This window comes from Mixophyes fleayi, chromosome 1 (genome assembly GCF_038048845.1).
Source record: "Mixophyes fleayi isolate aMixFle1 chromosome 1, aMixFle1.hap1, whole genome shotgun sequence".
NCBI lineage: Eukaryota > Metazoa > Chordata > Amphibia > Anura > Limnodynastidae > Mixophyes > Mixophyes fleayi.
The window spans coordinates 397,763,914-397,781,332 of record NC_134402.1 but is presented as its reverse complement, the minus strand read 5'-3'; the positions used below and the strand labels follow the sequence as shown (position 1 = coordinate 397,781,332).

The 17,419-nt window shown below is 42.3% G+C and overlaps 1 protein-coding gene and 1 long non-coding RNA gene across 2 annotated transcripts in view; one reads left to right on the top strand and one right to left on the bottom strand.

The window, feature by feature from the left end:
* The window catches only part of LOC142098504 (uncharacterized), a 1,185,945-nt gene that overhangs the window by 1,127,241 nt on the left and 41,285 nt on the right, over positions 1–17,419 (bottom strand). The window lies entirely within an intron of this gene.
* LOC142098500 (endoplasmic reticulum aminopeptidase 1-like) overlaps positions 1–17,419 on the top strand; it is a 53,501-nt gene that overhangs the window by 252 nt on the left and 35,830 nt on the right. The window contains exons 2-3 of the mRNA XM_075181342.1: positions 3,947–4,506; positions 5,578–5,716. Of these exons, the coding sequence (XP_075037443.1) occupies positions 4,016–4,506; positions 5,578–5,716 (630 nt within the window). The 5' untranslated portion in view covers positions 3,947–4,015. The remainder of the gene's footprint in view (positions 1–3,946; positions 4,507–5,577; positions 5,717–17,419) is intronic.

Below are 17,419 nucleotides of genomic sequence, written 5' to 3'. Positions count from 1 at the left end.
ATATTTGTTTATTACTTCTTTTCTATTATTTAATTGTTTTGGGCATTGAGAACTCTATTTCTATATATGTAAGAAACAACATCCCCTGTACCTTACAGTCAGGTCAGAATGCGAGGCCTTTCATTGTGTCCTATTTCAAATTATTACAGAAATTTACAGTACGAGCTATTACAGGAACTATAGTAATATAAAAATGTACAACTTTTATATAGTTGGGTGGATCACGTTACATTTATTGCAGTTAGACACAGCAAATTCATAAGGAAAGCCTATGGCTAATTGTGTATTAATGTAAGACTGATTGCTGGAAAACAAAAAGGCTTCTGCAATATTATAACATTTGACTTTCATCTTTTACAGAGGAATTTACTTGATGTTAAAAGTACTTTGTGGTGTAATAATGTCCTCACATTACACTGTTGCTGTTGGAAATCCCCAGGTCTATCATGTTAAACAAATTGTTATAACTGTTTGCAACACATAGTTTAGCATAATAAACATAGGATCACAATATATTTGCAGACTTTCGAATTGTAGCTTGGGGAGCACAAAGCTGAAAGAGGGTGCAGGATAATGAATATTTATTTTAATTTGGTTATAGTTTACTGATAAGAGGCCTTGGTTTTCCTTCTTGCCCCATGTGCCCTTGAGCAGTGATTACAATCCCAGTGCTCACAAGCATGTAAATCACATGAATCCATTTAGCTGTTTTCCGCAAGATTAACCCCTTGTAGCATTAACCAAATTTGCAACCATTATAACCCCTTTTATATACCTGAAAGGTATTTGTAGATATAGGTCTCAGGGGCAGATTTATGAAAGGGCAAAATGTCTTTCTGCTAGAGAAAATGGGTGTTATTACCCATGAAAGGGTATGTTTTAACTTTACCCTTGAAAAAGAAGCGCATTACTACCACCTTTCACCCCTCAGTGATGGTGTCATCGCAGGGAGCGTGTTCGCAATAGCATGGATTTATAGCATGGATTTATAGCATGGATTTATAGCATGGATTTATAGCATGGATTTATAGCATGGATTTATTAAAAATATAGATGTGATTTTGAGCTGTTTTCACTCCTTTAGTTCTATTTATAGCATTGACATTCATTTACAGTCATTTACAGTCTATTTTCTAATGATCTCTTTACAACTCTCCAAATTTCCACCAATTTTGGCTGGCTAAAATCAGGGACAGGGTAGCAGAAAAAAAAATATGGCGGTTTAATAATTATTTCTTAACAAACAAATGTTATATTTTTTAGGGGACTGTGCTGCTCAAAGTCAAAGAAAATAACACCCTGCTGCTCAAACTCAAGCACAACACCCTATTTTTTGCCCGCTTAATAAAGATGTCACTGTCTGCTGCTGACAAAATTTGCTTTTCGTACAAAAGCGAAAACACTTTAGATTTTAAAAGAAAGAAATATATTGGTGTTTTGAGGGGCACTGCTGACACTCTAGCACAATACCTGCTCAAAATAGATGTCGCCGACTGCCCCTGACAAAATTACTTTGAGTACAAAAGAGAAAAAACTTTAGATTTTAGAAGAAAGAAATATATTGATTTCGTTTTTTGTTTTTGGGGTGGGGGGGGGGTCCTGCTAAATTGCTGCTCACACTCAAACATGTCACCCATTTTTTTGCACACTTAATAAAGAGGTTACTGAGACTTCCCCTCACCAAATTTAAAATGACTTTGGTTTTAAGATTTTAAAATAAATAATTGCTTTTTGGAGGATGTTGCTCACTGCCAAAACTTTCAGTAGAAAAACTTTGGATTTTAAATGATATAAACCTAACTGTTTTTTCGGGTGTGCAACAGCAACAGCACCGTTTTTCTCCACTAAATAGAATTGGAAAGAAATATTAGTTCAGAATGATGTCCCACTAGAAATACTAGTTCAGAATGATGTCTCGTGAGTTTTGCATCGACATTTCCCCGGAAATGACATTTGCCTCGTTATCAAATCTGATTTTGGTGCAAAGAATCGATCCGTGTTTTTGTTCTACTTGAAACGCCAAAGCTTGAATCTGTTGGATTTCTCCGAATCCGAACCTCTAATTTCTAGTAATGGTTAATTTTTTGGCTGCATTTGGGTGCAAAAGAGTGTGTATGATAGTGGAAGGCAGAGGTTGTGAGGCATATGAATACGACAGGGCAATTGACGAGTTTGTGTATATGCAGCATGTTGATTCAGTAGTTTTTGATACTAGCTTGGAAGTGGTATGATGGAATAATGAGAAGACATATGTGTCATAATACTGTATTGAGGTATACGGTGTATGTGTGTATGTATATATATATATTGTAACAAAGGGAGGCATTTATCTGACAATATGCAAAGAAAACATACAAGCAGAGTAAGACATTGGCGCAGTTATGCACCTAGATTCAGGTTAAACCAAGTAAAGACTTATGTGTAGTTTAAAGTTGGTTAACTTACATGATTTAAAAGCTGCTTCCTCTCAGCAAACAGACAGGGTGTGTCTGTTAGTTGAAACAGAGCCAGTGATAGGCGTTTTCTCTTAAAGAGAAGGTGGGTGTGACACCTGTCCATCAAGCTAGGGCTGGGGGAGGAGTATCATGTATAAAAGCTTGTTTATGTTATTTGTCCACTGAGACCAACGCTGGGAAAGCTGGCTGGTCCTGAGAGAGAGCTGGTCTATGTATAGCTAGCGTTTAGGGTCTCCATAATTGCTGTGAAAGTATACGGTGTCAAAACATTTACCATCCTGACAATAAAGCTACATAAAAAGGAAGAAGTTGTTCGCGTGTGCTTCTGCAGTAGCGGGCTCTTGTCACAATATATATATATATATATATATATATATATATATATATCTATATATATATATATATATATATATATATAATAAAATAAAACAGGCAGCAAATACCAGACTCCAGTATACATCCTCCCCACCTTATTAATTTATGTATTTTTATTATTTTAGAACCACTGTACAACACACCACATAAAAAACTTCACCAGCATTAACGCACAGGCCCAACCACTGACACCTGGCATTAGAGCGGGTATTAAAAAGTCAGGACTGTTGTATTAGTACAACACAACAGACACCTCTGCATATGCGCAGATGAACGGCTGGCCAATGGATGCGCGCCGTCTCCCCTTGCTTGTCCACATCCCGACAAGCGAGGGGAGTAAGGGGAGCAATCTGCTTCGAGTTTGCAGCTGAGACTCGTCACAAGGCAATAAACGGGGACCCCGGGCAGCCTCTATGAGGCGATGCGGAAGAACATGGGGTCTCCTCAGACGCAGAACACCAGAGGACATAGCGAGGGAGGGGGCTAAAAGTGTGACAGATGGGCTAAAGAACAATTAGCAAAGGATATGGGGAAAGAGAAATTAACAAAATTAAACAACAAGCACAGAAAGAAAATAAACAAAAAATGAGTAAATAGTGAGGAAAATTTTAAATAAAAGGATTAAGACAAAGAAACCCAGGAGCCAGGCAAAATTTATTGGTTAAAGAGAAAAATGACAACATAAAAAATATAGAACAAAATGACAAAAGTAACCAATTTTATAGAAAATAGAGGGGAAAAATTGAAATAAGTGCACAGTAAAATCACTGTCTACCAATACTTACCCACCAGGTCTGTCAGGATATAGTCACTAGGAACTTTCCAGAAGGCAAGAGAAATCTAACTGTCACTTACCCCACTTATAAGCCTTCCCTTGGGTAGCTCCGCCCTGAGCCCTGAAACTGATTGGCTAATGATTATTAATGTTAATAATGTTAACTCTTGCTAAGCTCAATACTTTTTCTTGAATATAAACAACATCAGCTTTTATTCTACTTCGGGCCAACACCTGCCCTATGTTATTCTAGTTTCTGGGTTTACATGGCAGAAGATTTTCTACAAAACACAAGTCAATGTTATTTTTCTTATTATTACATTTTTTTTTTGTTTTCTAGATCCAGGTTCACATGTAACTACTTCCTGAAACTGGGGAGTAAAACGTCATTGCATAGGTGAAAGTAACGATGAATAGTCTATTTAACACTGGACTATTATGCTTCATATGGACATGTTACTCTGTGTCCTCTGTGGCTATGGATACTGAGCACATGGGCGATTCTAGTGATGTCTTTCCATGGAACAATTTTAGATTACCAACTGATGTCATTCCTCTACACTATGACCTCCACATTCACCCAAACTTAACCACTCTCACGTTTAGTGGCCTTGCCAAGATCAGAATTGCTGTAATACAACAAACCAGTTCCATCATCCTACATAGCAAACACTTAACAATTACAGAGACAAGCGTTGAAAGAAAAATTGGAAGCAGTCTTCTACAGCAGGATTTATTTCTTCTGGAACATCCTATGAATGAGCAAATTGCACTTCAAGCTGCTGATCCACTAATTCCTGGAGAAAACTATACGATATATATTGCCTATAACGCAAACCTTTCACACAGCTTCAGTGGGTTTTATAAAGGCACCTACAAAGCCTCAGATGGAGAGATCAGGTAAATCTGCTTCTCACTATATTTATTACATGCGATAACTGTACCATTGGAGTAGACCTCAGCCACAAGCGCTGGTTCCAGAGTTACAGGGAATAAAGGAGATAAAATTGTTAGATGTGTCTTCTAAAACAATGCCTACATTCTTTTATATATTCTTAGTTCTTACTCTTTCTTTGTTTACAGATAAATCTGTAATAATAGATCTGAGTAAGATCAAATGATGATGTCCAACACTGTGCTGAAAGGAAACAAAATCTTTAATTGATTGATATTGTCAACATACATTACATGTACCATATATAATTATATATATATATATATATATATATATATATATATATATATGTCCTGTAGTATCAGAGAGAGGAATCAAAAAACATAGGTATAGAAACAACGAGGCAATCCTGCAGTTTATAGCCAACTCGGTATTAACTGAAAACAAAGTTGTTTCCTAAGGATATACTAAATTGCTTGAATTCAAAATCTATTTTGTGAGAAGACCACTGGTTGCTAGTTAGTACATACCTGATGTTCTGGGGCTCTGGCCAGCCACAGTCATTGTCACCACACTGCCAATGTTTACTTTATATAGCATTAGTCTGATATAGCTACAGATATTGTATCATTGTCATTCTAATTGCCACTAGAGATACCATCTCCCAGTTCCAATTCCAGCTCCAAGTGCCAATTGATGAGATAATAAACTGGTTTGTATTTGAGTGAAGGATTTTTCAGTCAGTATAAATTTCCATATTCGGATTAATTAGTGGCTTATTTCAATGTGAGATTAAATAGAGTTTCTCTGGTGACTGATAGAATCTGCTTAGTAAGTGACACACTGACAGTGTCCACTGTCTGTAGGGGACTCATATGTCCCACTTATGATATGCATAAGAAGCACCAATTGACTGTCTCCAGGTCACAGTCACAGTGGGATCAATCTGCAACATATGCACTATGACTTGTGTTCTTTAGTAAAGTGGTTTTGACAGATATGTTTTTGTATACAGTATGCAGTAATATTTATTTTTAAATGTATATCTCTTCTTTTTTTACCCAATAAACTTCCAGAGTGCTTGCATCTACCCAGTTTGAGCCTACAGCTGCGCGGATGGCCTTCCCTTGTTTTGATGAGCCTGCCTTCAAAGCCATTTTCTCGATTAAGATCCGAAGAGAAGCAAAACATAGTGCAGTGTCCAATATGCCCATAGTACGTGTTTTCAGCTAATTATTTTGTTCCTTGTCTTTTAGTGTTTTCTCTTGCCACATTCGTTAGGCTTCTGGAATATATATATATATATATATATATATATATATATATATATGAATATGTATGTATGTACTAGTGCAATACTTTCATTCTTAATTGTCTTATTCAATGCTATTAGCTTGCGTATGATAAAGATATTCAGCTATGCCCATCTGTATATTATGATGATGATCCACTGTGTCTCATGTCTTTGCTCCATATACCAGATGGAGATCATATAGACCCGGTATATACAAAAATGAATACAATAGTGTAATAATGTTTTTTTTCTTTATGAACACCATCTCAGTGCTCAAACCACACTCAAAAAGTGGATTAGATTCTTCTTATACAACACATTTTCAAAGGTAGTTTGTGGATAACTTATCATAACACCAGAATTCCGTGATAAACCATTCCAATCTTCACCAGTGATGCATATGTATAAATAACCTACGTACCAACTTTTATACCAACCAGTTTGTCACGGCTGAGGATTTGTCTGTACCCAAGCTGGGGTGTAATTCTGGAGCAGATTTGGTGACTTTGTGCAAGAAGCAGACTGACTTGATTAGGTTCCTTCGCATGGGAGAGAATGAACTGGTACAGATGGTGGTTGCTGAAAGTTCAGGAGGCTACTAAATTTGAATGTCACTGGAGACTGGCAAGAAGTCAGGAATAGCAAGACGGGGATTAGATTAAGCAGAGGAGACCAGGTTGGAACCGGAAGGCTGGACTGAACTGGAACTGCATTGCTGGACCAGACTGGAACTGCATTGCTGGACCAGACTGGAACTGCATTCCTGGACTAAACTGGAACCGCATTGCTGGACCAGACTGGAACCGCTTACTGGACCAGAATGCCGGACTGGACTGAAAATAGACTGTTGGACCGGACTGGAACCATTTTGCTGGACCAGAATACTGGACCAGTCTGTTACAGGATTGCAGGCTGCGCTGTCTAGAACCACATTGCAGGCTAAGCTGTCTGGACAGAAACAACTAAGTAGACTGCAGAATGCTAGAAACCAGGTAGGCGTCTGAGGAATCAACGTTGTACTGGCAATGGGTTAGGGGTCCAGGAAGTCCTTTTATAGTAACTGCTATCCCCTGATTGGACACTCCAGGCAGCTGTGCTGAAGTAGCACTCTGACTAGCTGAGAGGGAGCAAGTGACTGATTCCAAGATGGCGCCACCCAGGCATTGGTTTTGGAGGGATCTCTGGAGTGGAGACAGACTGGGGACAGCACAGAAAGAAAGCGGAGGGGTAAGTAACAGGACCTGAGAGCCTGGTGCGTGACACAGTGCATATCTCCACTTAATTAGGATCTCTCTGAACTTATCTGAACCCAAATGTCACAGATATTACAGATAATAATTCTGGAGCAGCATGAAGATTCTTTCACAGCTCTGCAGTTTGCATAAATTTGATGCAGATAGAGGGGTAATGTAAAGTTGGTAATAAAATCTCTATTACCCCAGAAGAATTCCTATATAGAAAAGAGTATGAAACGCTTTGGGTATTAGCCTTTACACTACTAAGTTAAAATTGCACAAAATTGCCATCAAATACATTGTTAATTTTGACCCCATGTCACTCACCGGACTGTGAGTGCTACTTCTCGTGTATTTAGGAACCGTGGCCGTCCGTCATCCTGAGGGTCTGCGCATGTGCAGCCCTTTCAAGCCTTCAGTATCTGTTGCTTTTCATTAATTGGCTGATCAGGCAACACTCCCTATTCAAAGCACCTGAGGTCAATACCTCGTGGCCTGATCTTGGAGTCTCATTCCTATGAGCCTCTGAAGGTGTTCCTGTGTTGCCTCGTGTATTCAGCTCCTGCTGATTCCTGTTATTCGTTTGTGGTTTCCAGACCACTTCAACTCTCCTGTGTTCCTCGTGTCTGCAGCAGCTGATTCCTATCCGCTGCCTCCGTTGTGTCTACAGAGTTTCCAGACTCACTTCAACTCTCCTGTGTTCATCGTATCTGCAGCAGTTGATTCCTATCCGCTGCCTCCGTGGTGTCTACAGAGTTTCCAGACTCACTTCAACTCTCCTGTGTTCATCGTATCTGCACCAGCTGATTCCTATCCGCTGCCTCCGTTGTTTCTACAGAGTTCCTGCTCACCTCAACTCCCCAGTGTTCATCGTGTCTGCAGCCAGCTGATTCCTATCCGCTGCCTCCATTGCCTCTACAGAGTTCCAGCTCATCTCAACTCTCCTGTGTTCATCGGGTCAGCGCTCCGCTGCTACCATCTCTGCTACTGGAGTTCAGACCGCCTCAACTTGCTATCCGCAGACCACTGACTTCCCTGTTATCTACCTCCACCTGGATTCCATTCCTTCACCTAGACAGCGGTACAACTTGCTATACGCAGACCGCTGACTCTCACCACCTCCTCGTTACCTCTGGACATTCCTCCTCACTATAGCAGTGGTACAACTTGCTATACGCAGACCACTGACTACCCTCACGTTTCCTTGTCCATCGGGTTCCTCGTGTACAGTTATATACTCATTACCAGTGCTGCTAGTCATAGACTTTTCCTGAGCATTCTCTCACCATCTGCTGTTCCTTCTGTTCCGTTGTCACCCTGCTACCAGAGTACCTATTACCATCTATATTACTCTGGTAAGCCACCATCTGGTGATTTCCTGGGTAAAGACTCCTAGTGCCCGTAACAGTAAGATCAGGCCATGACAAACCCAGGATCGGAACCAACAGCTATAGAGATGCTGCGGTATCTGGTTACCTGTATGGAACAACAGGATGCTCGCCAACAACTGTTGCTGCAATGTTACCAGGCGTTAGCCTCCCAAGGAACGTCTGTGCAAAATATCACAGCTACTATTGATGCTCCTGTACTTTCCTCCGTTTCCCCAGTGCCATCCCAGGTGTCTACGGCTTCCACGCTTCACCTGCCTACTCCGTCAAAATATGATGGAGACCCCAAAACATGTAGGGGGTTTCTGAATCAATGCTCAGTTCATTTTGAGCTTCAACCTCAAAATTTCTCTACTCATCGTTCCAGAGTGGCCTATCTCATTTCCTTGTTTTCCGGACAAGCTCTCGCATGGGCATCCCCTCTGTGGGAGAGAAATGACCCATTATTACAGGATAGTGCCAAATTTATTTCCATGTTCCGAAGTATATTTGATGAACCAGGTCGTGTTATTATCCGCTGCATCCAGCATCCTCCGTCTACGTCAGGGTTCTCGTACAGTAGGCCAGTACGTCATTCAATTTAGGATATTAGCCTCTGAACTTCAGTGGAACACTGAAGCGTTAATTGCCGCCTTCTGGCAGGGGCTTTCTGATAAAATTAAAGATGCACTGACTACTCAAGAATTACCTACTTTTTTAGAAGATTTGATCTCTCTTTGCCACCGTGTAGACATGAGATTTCGTGAAAGAGAGTCTGAAAAAACAACTTCAGTTAAAGCACCTCTTCGCTTAAGTCCTCAACCTCGCCTAGCTTCTTCTCCGGTGATACCCATGGAGATAGGTCGCTCCAAATTAACTTCAGAGGAGAGGGACCGAAGAGTAAAAAATAGACTTTGTATCTATTGTGCTGATTCCACGCATATGCTCAATTCATGCCCTAAAAAATCGGGAAATGCCAGGCCCTAACCAGTTCTGGAGAGTTGAAGTTAGGGTCCCTGGAGTCCTCTCCTTGTTCTACGAAATTAAAAGTCTGTGCTTTTGATGTTACAATTTCCTTTGCTACCAAATCCTTTAAGTCCCAAGCACTTATTGACTCTGGAGCTGCGGGAAACTTTATTTCTAAATCCCTCGTGAATCAATGGTCCCTACCAGTGATTACTTTAAAGACACCTATTACTGTGACTGCTATTGATGGATCACGCATTGTCAATGGTTTCATCACCCAGAGTACGTCTCCAGTAACCCTTCAAATTGGTGTATTACACCAAGAAGAAATTTCATTTTTAATTCTTCCTGTTACTACAAGTCCGATTGTATTAGGCCTTCCATGGCTTCAATGTCATTCTCCCCAGATTGACTGGCACACTCCTCAAGTTACGTCTTGGGGAACTGAATGTCATCATCGTTGTCTCTCTCAAGTCGTTCCTCTTAAAATACAGCAATCCTCCATTTCACCTTCCTCACCGGGACTTCCTTCTCAGTATGCTTCATTTGCCGATGTATTTGATAAAACTCAGTCTGAACGTCTTCCTCCTCATCGTTCGTGGGACTGTCCGATTGACCTTCTACCTGGCAAGACTCCTCCCAGGGGTCGTGTGTATCCACTTTCTTTACCTGAAACTCAAGCTACATCTGAATACATTCAAGAGAATCTCCAGCGAGGATTTATTCGACCTTCTACCTCCCCCGCTGGAGCAGGGTTTTTCTTTGTCAAAAAGAAGGATGGATCATTACGCCCCTGCATTGATTTCCGTGGACTTAATGCCATAACTATCAAAAATCGGTATCCCATTCCACTTATTACTGAGTTATTTGATCGTATTAAGGGAGCTCGGATCTTTACCAAGTTGGATCTTCGTGGTGCCTACAATTTAATTAGAATCAGGTCCGGTGACGAATGGAAAACAGCTTTCAACACCAGAGATGGGCATTATGAATATTTAGTAATGCCCTTCGGCTTATGTAATGCCCCCGCTGTTTTCCAGGGTTTCGTTAATGAGATCTTTCGGGACTTGTTATATGTTTGTGTCGTCGTCTATCTGGACGACATCTTGATCTTTTCGCAGGACCTGCCTTCTCATCATCAACATGTGGCAGAGGTCCTTTCCAGACTCCGGAAAAATTCATTATTCTGCAAGTTAGAAAAATGTTCATTCAAGTTGCCCCAGATTCCATTTCTGGGATATATTGTCTCCGGAGTTGGTCTACAGATGGATCCAGAAAAGGTGAATGCTGTGTTACATTGGCCTCAGCCAACTACTCTTCGTGCAATTCAGCGTTTTTTAGGTTTTGCCAATTACTATAGACGCTTCATTCAAGATTTCTCCTCGATTGCATCTCCTATTGTGGCCCTAACTCGTAAAGGGGCCAATACTAAGCAATGGTCCTCTGAGGCCCTTCAAGCTTTCCAGTTTCTTAAAGAGTCCTTCTCCTCTGCTCCTATTCTTCGACAGCCTGATGTGATGCTTCCTTTCTTCCTAGAGGTAGATGCCTCTAATGTTGGTTTAGGAGCCATTCTCTCCCAAAGATCGGAGCAACAAAAATTCCATCCTTGTGCCTTTTACTCTCGGGGTCTTCTGCCTGCGGAGAAGAATTACACCATCGGGGACAAGGAGTTGCTGGCTATTAAAGTAGCATTAGAGGAGTGGAGATACTTGTTGGAGGGAGCTCGTCATCCTGTGACAATTTTTACTGATCATAAGAATTTCTCATATTTACAGTCTGCTCAATGTTTGAATCCTCGTCAAGCAAGATGGTCTCTTTTCTTTTCCCGTTTTGAATTAATCATAACCTTCAAACCAGCTGCAAAGAATAAAAAAGCAGATGCTCTATCCCGAGCTTTTGTGACGTCCTCAGACGTTGAAGATGGTCCCAACCACTCTATATAATGTGTTTCTCTGGCTGCTTCTTCTACTAAAGTGCTACCATTTGGGAAAACCCTCGTGCCTCCTGCTCTTAGGAAGAAAATCCTTTCGTGGTTTCACTCTTCTCGTTTTTCTGGACACTCTGGTGAATGCAAGACCTTTGAAATTCTTTCTCGAAGTTATTGGTGGCCTTCTATGAGAAGAGATGTCAAAGATTTTGTAGCTGCATGTGAATTATGTTCCCAGTTCAAGACTCCCCGCAGAACTCCAGCGGGCTTGCTTCAACCACTACCCATTCCGTCCAAGCCGTGGACCCATATTAGTATGGACTTTGTTACTGATCTTCCTCCTAGTAAAAACTGCAATACTATTTGGGTAGTGGTGGATAGATTTTCGAAGATGGCGCATTTCGTTCCCTTGACTGGTTTGCCTTCTTCTTCTACTCTGGCTGAGTATTTCATCAAAGAAATCTTCCGTATTAATGGATGTCCGTCCGAGATTGGTTCTGATAGAGGAGTACAATTCGTTTCCAGATTCTGGCGGGCCCTCTGTAAGACCTTGGGCATACGATTATCACTCTCATCCTCCTACCATCCTTAATCAAATGGACAAACTGAAAGGGTCAATCAAGATCTTGAAACTTTTATAAGGATGTTCTCTTCAGCCAACCAAGACAACTGGGTAGAATTGCTTCCATGGGCTGAATTCGCTCATAACAACATGTACCATGAGTCATCTTCTAAAACTCCATTCTTTGTGGTTTACGGTCACCATCCGTCTTTTCCGGAATTTCCTGCCCTCCCTCCCACCCAAGTTCCTGCTGTATAGACTATTTGCCAAACCTTCAAAAATATTTGGTCGCAGGTCAAAACCTGTTTAAAGAAGACATCTGCCAGATATAAGTCTTTTGCAGATAAAAAGAGACGGGCTATTCCACCACTGAAAATCGGAGATCGTGTTTGGTTATCAACCAAAAATATTCGTTTGAAGGTCCCATCTATGAAGTTCGCTCCTCGTTTTATTGGTCCATATAGGATCATTCAGGTGATAAATCCAGTTTGTTTCAAACTTCTACTTGCTAAGAACCTTCGTATTTCCAATGCCTTCCATGTGTCTTTGCTCAAACCTCTTATCATCAACCGTTTCTCGGTCCCTCCTTCAGCACCTCGGCCAGTTCAGATTCATAAAGAGGAGGACTTTGAGATTACTCATATATTGGATGCAAAATTTTCACGAGGAGTTCTTTGTTTCCTCGTTCATTGGAAGGGCTTTGGTTCTGAGGAGCGTTCATGGATCAAAGCAGAAGATCTCAACGCTCCAACTCTTCTTAAGAAGTTCTATTCCAAGTTTCCAGACAAACCCAGTTCCAGGTGTTCTGTGCCCACCTTTAAAAGGGGGGGTACTGTCACTCACCGGACTGTGAGTGCTACTTCTCGTGTATTTAGGAACCGTGGCCGTCCGCCATCCTGAGGGTCTGCGCATGTGCAGCCCTTTCAAGCCTTCAGTATCTGTTGCTTTTCATTAATTGGCTGATCAGGCAATACTCCCTATTTAAAGCACCTGAGGTCAATACCTCGTGGCCTGATCTTGGAGTCTCATTCCTATGAGCCTCTGAAGGTGTTCCTGTGTTTTCTCGTGTATTCAGCTCCTGCTGATTCCTGTTATTCGTTTGTGGTTTCCAGACCACTTCAACTCTCCTGTGTTCCTCGTGTCTGCAGCAGCTGATTCCTATCCGCTGCCTCCGTTGTGTCTACAGAGTTTCCAGACTCACTTCAACTCTCCTGTGTTCATCGTATCTGCAGCAGCTGATTCCTATCCGCTGCCTCCGTGGTGTCTACAGAGTTTCCAGACTCACTTCAACTCTCCTGTGTTCATCGTATCTGCAGCAGCTGATTCCTATCCGCTGCCACCGTTGTCTCTACAGAGTTTCCAGACTTACTTCAACTCTTCTGTGTTCATGGTGTCTGCACCAGCTGATTCCTATCCGCTGCCTCCGTTGTTTCTACAGAGTTCCTGCTCACCTCAACTCCCCGGTGTTCATCGTGTCTGCAGCCAGCTGATTCCTATCCGCTGCCTCCATTGCCTCTACAGAGTTCCAGCTCATCTCAACTCTCCTGTGTTCATCGGGTCAGCGCTCCGCTGCTACCATCTCTGCTACTGGAGTTCAGACCGCCTCAACTCTCCCGTGTTCTTCATGTTGCAGTTCCTTTTACTACTGCTTCCAGAGTATTGCCTCATTCATGCTGGTTTACTTGCCGTGCGCTGCACCAACTTGATTACCGCTCCCACCTTCCAGTGGTCTCTCCTCCTGCCGGCCTACAGCCGTTCAGGTATCCCTGCACATCTCTCTGACAGCCTGCTCTCCTGAATCGCGGTATGCATACTTCTCATTGACTTTGCTTGTAATTGCATATCTAGCTGGACTGAGTTGTGTTCTCCTCCGGAGTCCTTTATCCACTAAGACTATTGTTACCATTGACTTTGTTTCCTATTTGTCTGGAGTGTTATTGTGACTTTGTATACCTTAGCAGAGCTGCTCTGTTATCATTTGTATTGTGATATCATCGTGGGATCAAGTCCTGTGTGCCCGTGTATACTCTGCATAGCATTCATCTCCTCGTGCTCTCTTCACATATATATTTCAGTGGTACAACTTGCTAGATGCAAACCATTGATTCCTGTTCCCTGTGACACCAGTTTCCAGTATCCTCTCACATAGCAGTGGTACAACTTGCTATCCGCAGACCACTGACTTCCCTGTTATCTACCTCCACCTGGATTCCATTCCTTCACCTAGACAGCGGTACAACTTGCTATACGCAGACCGCTGACTCTCACCACCTCCTCGTTACCTCTGGACATTCCTCCTCACTATAGCAGTGGTACAACTTGCTATACGCAGACCACTGACTACCCTCACGTTTCCTTGTCCATCGGGTTCCTCGTGTACAGTTATATACTCATTACCAGTGCTGCTAGTCATAGACTTTTCCTGAGCATTCTCTCACCATCTGCTGTTCCTTCTGTTCCGTTGTCACCCTGCTACCAGAGTACCTATTACCATCTATATTACTCTGGTAAGCCACCATCTGGTGATTTCCTGGGTAAAGACTCCTAGTGCCCGTGACACCCCAGACTGGTTGGCTGAGCATATGATAACAATGGGGCTCCTGTTAAAGCAATTATATACTATTGTGGGACTGTTCCGAGGCCCTGCCCACAAGGCACCAGCATAGCCAAGTAGTTAATGGGTGGCAGATGTCACGTTTTCCAGAGGGGGCATGAGGATGGTAACTGTTTGCCAGTAGCTGGCACTACTAAACTAAGATCCGCGGAATCTAACTCCCCCCTGTGTTTACCAGGGAGCCCCGCAAGTATGGACTTTAGCATTTGGGGTGTGCAGGTTGCGGCCCTCAGAGATAGTCACCGGTGAAAGAGATTGGTCAAGGTAATGAGGTCAGACAGTCGAAGGTCAATAGTCAGAAGGGAACAGGTTACCAGGGAATAATCCAAAGAGTAGTCAGGGAAGCCAAAGATCAAAAGCGAACAGGTAGGCTGACAGAAACAGGATCCAAAGGGATTAACCAAGCCAAAGTCAAACCAAGGAATCCCAACCAGGAGTAAGTTAACAGGGAACTAGGATGCAGGAATAAATAGAATTCAGTTAAGTGCGGGAGCTAGGAGATCTAATACTGTGGCACTCCAGTGAAGATTCGGTGGTCAGTGATGTCTTCGTTGCCGAGAAGGGAATTGCGTCCCAATGGACGCGCCAGGCCGAAAGAGGAAGTCGTCCGCCCCTGGCAACCAGGAGGGGGCGCAGGGACGGCGCCTGACAGTACTTCCCTCCTTCCATCTCGTCTAAAGGGATTACTGGACTTTTCTCTTAAACCTGGCCAGAAGATGGGGGGCATGGAGATCTTTCTCATCAACCCAGGATCTCTCTCTGGGCCATAACCATTCCAGTGGACAAAGTATTGAGGCTTTCTTCAGAGAATTCGAAAGTTCAAAATTTGTTCAACATATCATATTCGTTTCCAGTATCCGTCCTACAAGGAGGAGGAACAGAAGCTTCTCCACACTAGTGGAGATGGAATATATTCTTAATGAAAAGGGTGGCCAGTTCAGAGGCTGATAGCAATCCTTCTAGGGGAACGAAGTGAGCCATCTTTGAGAACCAGTCTACCACAACCCAAATGGTGTTGAAACCACAACTCACCGTCAATTCGGTAATAAAGTCCATTGAGATACTGGACTAGGGAGAAATGGGAATGGGGAGAGGAAGAAGTAAAACCAGGAATTGACTGTGGATTTTTGTAGCGAGCACAGGTGTCACAGGCTTGAATATATTTGAATACATCGAAATGAAGAGTAAGCCATCAGTAATACCAGGATAATAATTCCACTGTCTTCTTGACCCCAACGTGGCCTGCGAGTTTGGAATTATGAGCCCACGAAGGAGCGACTAGGGGAGGCGCCCTCACAGTTGTTCTAGTTAAAGCCACTACACTAGAGGGACTGATGATAGGTTTGGGCTCAGGAGTGGACAGGATGTTAGAGTTATCAAATGACAGAGCATCGGCTGAAGTTCTTGGTGCCAGGTCAAAAAGTCCAAATCAAATTAAATCGCGAAAAAAACAATGACTAGCAAGTCTGACGTAGATTTAGACACTTTGCGGTTTGAAGGTAGGAAAGGTTCTTGTGGTCTGTGAAAACCGTGACTGAGTGTTTAGCACCCTCCAGTAGGTGATGCCACTTTTCCAGGGCTGAATTGATTGCAAGAAGTTTGTTGTCACCAATCCCATGATTCCTTTTGTTGGCGAAAAACCTCTTTGAGAAGAAGCCACATGGGAGTAAAGTGGCGGTGTAAGAAATTTGGGAAAGAACCGCTCCTATTCCCACCGAAGAAGCGTCCACCTCCAGGAAGAAGGGTTCAAATAGGTCAGATTGTACAAGTACCGGAGCAGAGGAGAAGGCTTTCTTTAGACTATTGAATGCAGAAATTGCCCCAGAAGACCAAGCCTTAGGATGAGCTCCCCGCCGTGTTAGAGCAGTGATGAGGGCAATGAGGGTGGAGAAGCCTTTAATAAACTAGCGATAATAATTTGTGAAGCTAACGAAACATTAAATAGCCTTCACCCCTTTGAGTTGGGACCAATTGAGAATCGCCTCAACCTTCTGCGGATCCATCTGAAGACTTGAACTCAATACCAAGTACTCCAGAAAAGGCACTAGAGGGCTTTCAATAAGACATTTTTCTAGCTTGCAGTACAGATCAATCAAGCATAAGCGGGTGAGCACTTCCCTGACATGTGCCTTCTATGAGAAGGCAAGTCCTGGCAAAAGATTATACTATCATCGAGATATACTATACTATACGCCGAGAGAAACAGGATCCAAAGGGAGTAGTCAGTAGCCAAGCCGAAGTCAAACCAAGGAATCACAAGCAGGAGACAGAAACAGGGAACAAGTATGCAGGAACAAATAGGATTAATGTATGTGCTGGAGCTAGGAGACATAATACTCTAGCACCCTAGTGGTGCAAGAGTCCGCCTTATATAGGGTCCTTAATTGAAGATTCGGTGGTCAGTGGCATCATTGAAATCTGCTGTCGAGAAGGGATCGCGTACCGTTGCTAAGCATGTGTAGGGGGCTTCCAGGAATGGCCAGGAAGAAGTCCAATCCTGCCTAGCTGAAAGAGAATGGTGACAGCTCCTGACAGCAGGGCTTGCTAAGAGATTAAGTTCCACAATAGTATTTACATTTTAATTTAAAATAAAATATATGTATTACTTAAAAGTATGTATTTTAGTTAAAGGAGTCATTTGCTTTTCATTTCAGCTGACACTGCATTTCTTTGGGCTTTCTGAGCCTTTGAAAGCATTGTCTATTAAAATGAATGGAAAATTGAATCTCACTGGTTTTCAAGCAATCTCGATTGCCATGGCCATTTTGCAAATGACTGTTTAATAGATTCCCCCTGCTCTACACTTAATTTCTGGGATTGCAAGACATATGGTGATTTTTTTGGAAGGTTTTAAAAAGGAGAGATTAACATAGTGGATATTTAGTCAAAATTGACCTTTGATAGAGCTACCTTTAGACTTTATAATTAAAACATGGATGTTTATGAAACATTG